The 9,009-nt window shown below is 34.4% G+C and overlaps 1 protein-coding gene across 21 annotated transcripts in view; it reads right to left on the reverse strand.

Moving 5' to 3' along the window:
• Positions 1-8,782, reverse strand: part of LOC135208391 (latent-transforming growth factor beta-binding protein 1-like) — a 14,365-nt gene extending 5,583 nt beyond the window's left edge. Inside the window, exons 1-14 of one of the 21 annotated variants that reach the window (XM_064240495.1) lie at positions 8,643-8,782; positions 7,148-7,198; positions 6,863-6,913; positions 6,579-6,629; positions 6,295-6,345; positions 6,011-6,061; positions 5,727-5,777; positions 5,502-5,531; positions 5,309-5,350; positions 4,920-4,952; positions 3,809-3,970; positions 3,531-3,650; positions 2,474-2,593; positions 2,063-2,239 (exon numbers count right to left, since the gene is read on the reverse strand). In XM_064240495.1, the coding sequence (XP_064096565.1) occupies positions 2,063-2,239; positions 2,474-2,593; positions 3,531-3,650; positions 3,809-3,970; positions 4,920-4,952; positions 5,309-5,350; positions 5,502-5,531; positions 5,727-5,777; positions 6,011-6,061; positions 6,295-6,345; positions 6,579-6,629; positions 6,863-6,913; positions 7,148-7,198; positions 8,643-8,769 (1,117 nt within the window). In that variant the 5' untranslated portion in view covers positions 8,770-8,782. The remainder of the gene's footprint in view (positions 1-2,062; positions 2,240-2,473; positions 2,594-3,530; positions 3,651-3,808; positions 3,971-4,919; positions 4,953-5,308; positions 5,351-5,501; positions 5,532-5,726; positions 5,778-6,010; positions 6,062-6,294; positions 6,346-6,578; positions 6,630-6,862; positions 6,914-7,147; positions 7,199-8,642) is intronic. The other 20 variants (XM_064240500.1, XM_064240499.1, XM_064240498.1 and 17 more) reach the window with 20 other exon arrangements.
• Between the last annotated feature and the right edge of the window lie 227 nt (positions 8,783-9,009).

The following is a 9,009-nucleotide window of genomic DNA, read 5'->3' on the forward strand; positions in this document are numbered from 1 at the left end:
AGGTAGAGAGATTAGATATTAAAGGACATTTGTAGCTCGATATATATATATATATATATATATATATATATATATATAATATATGTATATATAATCTATCTATCTATATATAATAATATATATATATATATAGATATTTATATATAATATTATATATAGAATATTATTATATAGATATAATATATATATATATATATATATATTATATATATATAATTAAAATATTTATATATATATATAAATATAATATTATCTAATAATATATATATTATATAAAAAAATAAATATATATATATAATTGATATAGATTATATATAATTAAAAATATATATATAATATATATAAGATATATATATATATATAGGTAATTATAATATAATATAATATATATATAATATATATAATATTTATATACCTATAAATATATATATATATATATAATATATAATAATAATAAAATTATATAAATTAAAAATATATATATATATATATCATATATATATTATATATATATATATATATATATATATATATATATATATATATATATATATATATATATATTATAATAATATATTTAATACTATAATATATATATATATTATAATATATAATATTATATATATATATTAATAATATAATTACTATATATAAGTATTATATATATAATATATATATATTATATATAATTATAAATATAATAGTATAAATATATATATATAATAATATAAATTAAATATATAAATAATTATATATAATATATTATAATATATGTAGAATATACTGGTCACTTTTTTACCAAATACATATACAACTGCAGTAGCTGCAATGCCCTCTTAACTTGTTCAATTCTTTTCTCAATTAGGGATACGCTTGTCACTGCAAAGCCAGAAGATCCAAGTTCAAATAAACTTTCGAAGAAATTTCTTTGGACTTGGATCTTCAGGCTTTGTAGTGACAAGTGTATCCAAAAAAGAGCAAAGAATTCAACAGGTTAAGAGGGCATTATGGCTATTATAGTTGCATATATATATATATTATAATATATATAATAATATAATATATATATATTATATATATATATTATATAATATATTATATATATATATAGTATATAATAATATTTTTATAACTATTATATATATATATATATATATATATATATATATATATATATTATATATATATCATATATATATATGTATATATAGATACTATATATATATATATATATATATATATATAATATATATATATATATATATATATATATATATATATATATATATATATATATATATATATATATCTATATATATATATATATATATATATATATATATATGTGTGTGTGTGTGTGTGTGATGTGTGTGATGTGTATGTATCTATGGCAAATATGAATACTTAATCATGACATATATAAAAAGTGATGCTAAGTATAAATAAAGGTAATGCCATGGAGGAAAGTGAGAAAGCGAGAACTGCCAAGATCTTTCGGTCTCGCCTTACGTTTAAGACCGAAAGATCTCGGCAGTTCTTGCTTTTTCATTTTCCTCCATGACATTACCTTTATTTACACAGACACACACACACACACACACACACACACACACATATATATATATATATATATACATATATATATTATATATATGTATATATATATCTATATATATATATATATATATATATATATATATTATATATATATGTGTGTGTGTGTGTGTGTGTGTGTGTGTGTGTGTGTGTGTGTGTATATATATATATGATTATATTTTCTTTGATAAATGCTAATCAATAACAATTCGTCTTTCTGTATGTATGTATGTATGTATGTATGTATGTAATTGTTGTATGTATGTATGGTATGTATGTATGTATTGTATTGTATGTAGTATGTATGTATATAAGATATAAATGTCTGTTTGTATGTGGCATAACATGACATTAAAAAAGTTCCTCTCTCTCTCTCTCTCTCTCTCTCTCTCTCTCTCTCTCTCTCTCTCTCTCTCTCTCTGCTGTTGATAAGCCTTATTATTAGATATGAAAGAAAGTCACTTACCATAACGAGAAAAAGACCGAGTAAATGCTGGTAAAGCGGTAACGGTAAGGTCCTCCAGCAGACGCCACCCTTCCCGGTGGCAAGTGGCATTCATTTCCGACCAGGTCTTCTTTTCCTTCACAATCTTCACACATCCCAGACCCTCGATGAGTTCAGCGGGGCTTTCGCACTGGAATCCTGGAAGGAGGAGGAGGAGGAGGACTGCAGGAATGAGGAGGGTTACATAAGAGCCAAAATGACACTGAATGACATCAACAGTGATCTTTCATGAACTGATTTATAAGAGATAAGAAAGTAGATGATGAGATAACACAGTGAACTGAGCAATTCGACTCTTTTCTGCCGACTTTGTTCACAGACTTTTACTCTGAAGGAAAAATCTCAGAAGGACAAAGGTTCTTCTTCCCTTACCACAGGTTTTCCCATCACCCTCGTAAGGGGGTTTGCAAAAGCAGCTGTAACTCCCAATGGAGTTCTTGCATACTGCGTAGGGGCTGCACTCGGTCTTCCCTTGGGCGCACTCGTCGATGTCTGGTCATTAAGGAGAAAAGAGACTTGAAAAGGGTCCCTGTGGAGTGAAGGAAGTTGTCTCGTAGAGAGACAGGCAAAGGGTCTCCCTCCACACTGTAGGCACAATTTGAAAGTTGAAAATTCCACAGGAAGAAGAACCCAAGATGAACAAGGATCAAAAGAGGAAATTGATAACAGCATAAAAATCTAGAAACAACCTTTGAGGTCACTGAATAGATAAGAAACATGGAAGAACATTTTGCCACAAATCTGCCAGCAGGTCTTGGAAAGGTCCTGACATCGGTAAAAACAACATCAACTGGCCAACCAAACTAATTAAGGAATTGATGGAAAAGTTCATTGCAAAATGTTTGGGAATGTTGGCCATGGAAGAAGGAAAACAAAAGACAGGTTTCAAAGGAAGGAAGGAAGGTCGGTCTGTTGGGAGAGGAAGTGAAGACGAACTTGATGATGATGATGAGGAGGAGCAGCAGATGAGGAATATCAGAGACAAGTGGCGGAAGTTCTGGGAAAGAGACTTGCTTGTTGGGAAAAATAATTGTTGAGTATTCTTGGTCAGTACTGGCAAAGAAGAGTCATAATTTGTTATTAGAAGATGTGTGGTGCAAATTCTGTAGAAAGTTGGTGTGGTGTGGAAACAAATGGAAGAAAGAGGGACATCATTATAACTTTTGTAAAAGATAAGAATCAAGAAGAAGAAGAAGAAGAAGAAGAAGAAGAAGAAGAAGAAGAAGAACAGTAACAATGTTGCATATCAATAAATATAAAAGTCTATGGCCTTTAAGATCATAAAACTTCCTGCTCTGACTTTCCTTTGCTTATAACATGTGCATAAAATCTTCACTGATCTATAAAACACTTCACTCAATCGGACACAACATTCGATTATTTAGGAAAATCACTAACAAAGTCTAAGGTACATCTGCTCTTCCCTTACCACAGGTTTGCCCATCTCCCTCGGAAGGTGGGTTGCAGGAGCAGCTGTAACTCCCAACGGAGTTCCTGCATGTTGCCAGGGGGCTGCACTCGTCCTTCCCTTGGGCGCACTCATCAACGTCTGTGAGATTCCATGGTAATAATCGATATGGAGAAAATAAGATGAAAGAATTGTAAGAAAAAGGAGGAAAATGTCAAGACGATGAAAACAAAGTTAGATGTATGTATGTATATAGAAGGTAATAATGAGTAAAACTTCAATGAAGCAGTCTGTCTTACCTTCACACTTTGAACCCTTCTGTGCAAAGCCAGAAGGGCAGGAACACATTCTCCCATCTCCCTCGGAAGGTGGGTTGCAGGAGCAGCTGTAACTCCCAACGGAGTTCCTGCATGTTGCCAGGGGGCTGCACTCGTCCTTCCCTTGGGTGCACCCATCGACGCCTGTTCGGGAGGCAATGATTAATAGTTTTGAGGAAAGAGGCCTTGTGGAATGTCCCTTTCTTTTGTTCTGAGGGAGGTTAGCTAGAGTCCTTTCAGGAGAAAAAGAGGGCTTGGACTTATTTCTAAAACATACATAAGGACTTGAAATTGATATGACGCTGGATAAAAGCAATTAAACCCTTAAATACGTATACAGATGATTACGAAACCAAAACCCGTTATGAAATCTGATATAATTTGTATATTAAAGAAAGACAAATGCTCCTTGAAGCATGAAAGACAGTTGAAACAGTGACTTGGAATTCTATCCGTCTGATCCTATTATAGAAAGAGTTTTCATTTCTTTCTGGAAGGTCATCAGGTGGACGAGGGTGAACTTTGAAGGGAGAAAGACCCACAAGAGACTGAAGCAATGAGCAGGGCTCAAAAATCGGGAGCCTCATCTATCTTGCTTTTGTGATTATTATGGAGTGAGACAGAAGTCTGAAAATGGGACACAGAAAAGAAAGGACGATGTCTCAAGGTTTGCATCTGTTGATATCAAGGAAGGCAATCAGAACTACCTAAACCTAGAATGAAAACCCTCAGGATTTGAGTGGTTCTTCAGGCATGTCCCATTTGTTGTTGTTAGAGGTAGACTCAAAATATTTCTTAAAACTGGCTCCATATTCCTCGTGAAGTAGAATGACAAGGGAAGAAATTTTTATTCAATATGACTGTTACTTTAACAAAGGGAAATGTAATTATATTGATTCCTCTCTTTTGCCAAAAAAAAAGACCTAAAAAGAGCAGGGAGGAAAGAAAGGCCACATGAGCAAAGCGATCATTTCTTCTGGTATTCAACGACGGATTTATGCAAAGTGTGGAAGAACAGAAGAAGAAAAGAACACTGCAATGAGTATTTCTTTACATTACATTGCCTGAATATGGGGTGAATAAATGCATTTACTTTGCAAGGAGTCCTGGGTGTTGTTCACTGCACCTGAAAGAAACAAAGGCAAAGACTTGTAAAGTTTAACTTCTGTCAAGAATTCTAAATGGTGATTCATTTAGAAGCAAAGTCATTGCATGGGATCCATCCCAATTTCGAATGATTTGGTAGAAAGTGGATTATTATGATGAACAGACAGGCAATTATGTTGTTATGAAAAAAAAAAGAGAAATATCATTATCTGGGTTACAAGTACCTTTCACGAGTTCCAGGTCAAGATGAAGTCCTCCAAAAAGAAATTTATTTTGTTGTCAATGATTCCAACAGAAAGATGAATGATGAGATCAATTCGTGATCATGATTACAAACTCAAATAATGCAAGTCAGAAAAAGACTGAGTTACTTACCTTGAGGAGTGTTTTCAGCATGGCCCAGCTTCTTATGCATTTCTGAAAATAGAAAACAACGTTTCAAAAACACTGACTTCATTGATTCGAACCACAATATATAAGCGCAAATGTCAGTGATTTTGTTTCCAGCATTAATTCCCTCAAAGGTGAAGATTTGCACTGGACAACTGCACGCAGGATTCAAACCTACCTGGGATTTCCTGCAGAAGTTCCTCAAATCCTGAATGATGCACGACAGGTAAAAGAGAACAATAATATTGTTTTTTTCAATGAGGAACAAATTCCTCTCAGTTGAAGATGAGAAGAAACTTTAGGGATGTGTCATATAAGAGATAGAATTAAATCATCTCAAAATAAATTTAACGGTAATAGTGGCATTGCTGCTATGTCAGCTGAACATGAATGCAGTCCTTACCTGAAAGCTTCGCTAGTATGTCGTTCTGCTTCTGCTGAAGGTCTCCATATCCTGAAAGAGAGCAGAGAGAGACCATCTGGTCAAACCTTTCAGTGAAGTTATGAGTGAAAAGGAGATACACTGTTTCAGATACCTCCAAAAGGTAGACCATATAGTACTTTGCTTGGAAGGTAAAAAATACTTATCATTTGTTATGTGAGAGATAAAATTCAATAATCTGAAAAATAATTGACAGTAATAGCGGCATTGCTACTATGTCAGCTGAACATGAATGCATTCCTTACCTGAAAGCTTTGCTAGTATGTCGTTCTGCTTCTGCTGAAGGTCTCCATATCCTGAAAGAGAGCAGAGAGAGACCATCTGGTCAAACCTTTCAGTGAAGTTATGAGTGAAAAGGAGATACACTGTTTCAGATACCTCCAAAAGGTAGACCATATAGTACTTTGCTTGGAAGGTAAAAAATACTTATCATTTGTTATGTGAAAGATAAAATTCACTAATCTGAAAAATAATTGACAGTAATAGCGGCATTGCTACTATGTCAGCTGAACATGAATGCATTCCTTACCTGAAAGCTTTGCTAGTATGTCGTTCTGCTTCTGCTGAAGGTCTCCATATCCTGAAAGAGAGCAGAGAGAGACCATCTGGTCAAACCTTTCAGTGAAGTTATGAGTGAAAAGGAGATACACTGTTTCAGATACCTCCAAAAGGTAGACCATATAGTACTTTGCTTGGAAGGTAAAAAATACTTATCATTTGTTATGTGAGAGATAAAATTCAATAATCTGAAAAATAATTGACAGTAATAGCGGCATTGCTACTATGTCAGCTGAACATGAATGCATTCCTTACCTGAAAGCTTTGCTAGTATGTCGTTCTGCTTCTGCTGAAGGTCTCCATATCCTGAAAGAGAGCAGAGAGAGACCATCTGGTCAAACCTTTCAGTGAAGTTATGAGTGAAAAGGAGATACACTGTTTCAGATACCTCCAAAAGGTAGACCATATAGTACTTTGCTTGGAAGGTAAAAAATACTTATCATTTGTTATGTGAAAGATAAAATTCAATAATCTGAAAAATAATTGACAGTAATAGCGGCATTGCTACTATGTCAGCTGAACATGAATGCATTCCTTACCTGAAAGCTTTGCTAGTATGTCGTTCTGCTTCTGCTGAAGGTCTCCATATCCTGAAAGGAGAGCAGAGAGAGACCATCTGGTCAAACCTTTCAGTGAAGTTGTAAGTGAAGAGGAAATACACTGTTTCAGATACTTCCAAAAGGTAGACCAGATACTACTTTGCTTGGAAGGTTAGAAATATTTATCAAATGTTACTTGAGAGGTAAAATTCAATAATACCTAATCTGCAAATGACAATAATTGGTGTTACTGCTCTGTCAACTGGAAAGTGAATTGATCCTTACCCTTGAGTATTTCCAGTGTCTCATTTTGCTTCTGCTTAAAGTCTGCCATTTCTGGAAAGAAAATGGAAATGACTTGGCTTTATTTCAGTGACTTGATTTAAAATGAGAAGTCATTATTCTCAAAGACAAAGACTCAAGTGTCATTCATCTACAAGGCTAGCAGCTTCTGTAAAAGAAATTTCTCCATACGTATGTGATCACAAGGGAAAACAAATTAATAAGATAACAATTAGAGAGATTTCTTAACTGATAAATAAACATTTACACATAATCATCAACACATGTCAGCAAAACGAAGGCAATGTTGCCTGTTGCTTTAAAGTATCATTACAGATCCTTTGAAACTGAAGGACAATCAGCATCAACAAGACTAAAGTGAATATCGTCCACAGTGTGAGAGCACTTGAGGGCTCCTGGTGTGAGTCTGCCTGTGACTCACAATGTAGCATCCCACTGGAATGAGAAGAATGGTATGCCCTGTAAAGTAAGCAGCTTGTAGATAGTTCTGGAGGAAACTTACAAAACCGTTACAAGGGAAATCACGTGCAGTAAGATGGGCTCATCAAATAGGGTTGAGTTTTCCTAGAGCTCAGTCCATCTGTCTGACAAAACCACTCCCAAGCCCTTCCCCACAGGCTGGAACATCTGTGATCACTCAGTTCAGGTCATTGCATGAATAAGACTGAGACGTTCTTCAGCTGGTGCCAATCAGAAATGGACACTTTAATAATACTAGGGCTGACCTATTATGATTAGTATGAAACCTCCAGAAATAACAAAAGCTGCATTGGTGACAGTCTGCTTGTTTCAAACACATTTTCTCCTGGAGGTCATCAAATATGAAGTCACCTGCACTAGAGTAACAGAAAACTTGAAATAATGAGTTGGAAAAGAATTTCCTGGTATATAAAATAAAAATAATTGACATAATTAATGATGAATATAAGAACAGTGCACCAAGATGAGAGCTTATGGGAAGAAGAAACTTCAAGGTTACCAAAAAGCAATCTAGAAAAATCCCTGCAGCCAAGCAGGCCACAGGATAGACCCAGAATACCAAGCGGGGCAAAACCAGCCATCAAGCAGTCCTATACTCCCTACCTCCCTCCCACCTCAACCGGAGGAGGGAAGACAATGACGATGGAAGAGCAGAGAGAGAGAGAATGAAGAAGACCAAGTCCAGAGGAAGGCACTGTTCTTGCAGTCACTCAGATGACACTTATCCTCCAATTAGCCTTTCTGACAAATCCTCTGGCAAAAAAAAAAAAAAAAAAAAAAAAAAAAAAGCATCAGAGGGAAGTGGACTTGATGGTTTTCCCTCAAACAAGAAAAGACAACAAAAAGGTTGTTTGTACAATAAAATACAAACAGCAATGATTTGAAAATCACCTCATTGAGGGTGACTTTAGAATTGGTTAAAGGAGTTATATGATTTCAATTTCTGTAACAATCATAGATTGTTAAAATGTTAACAGTGGATGATTTTCTACATTACCTTTCGATGTGTCATCGATAAGTTTTCGTACAACTGTAGTGAGAATTTCTGTGCGACCCTGGCAATGGGTGAAATGCACCCATGTCAGGATAAAAGGGATAATAGATAATATTACACTGAGCCTCATCCCTCTGACTGGCTCTCCCTTGCAGCCCTGGGTCTTTATATGCCCAGTCCTCTCGAGGATAAATTGGCTAGACGCATGACTCAGTCCACTGTCCAAGGACATTGTGTCTTTTTCTTAAGGTCACAGTTCAAGTGGATGACAGACAGATGGGTCTGGTTTTTGTTTAATGTATGTAGGTCACTGTCTACTTTTGTTATGCCTTTCAGTATTTTCATTGTTTTTATTAGTTCTCCTCACAAT

Source organism: Macrobrachium nipponense, chromosome 35 (assembly GCF_015104395.2).
Source record: "Macrobrachium nipponense isolate FS-2020 chromosome 35, ASM1510439v2, whole genome shotgun sequence".
Classification (NCBI taxonomy): domain Eukaryota; kingdom Metazoa; phylum Arthropoda; class Malacostraca; order Decapoda; family Palaemonidae; genus Macrobrachium; species Macrobrachium nipponense.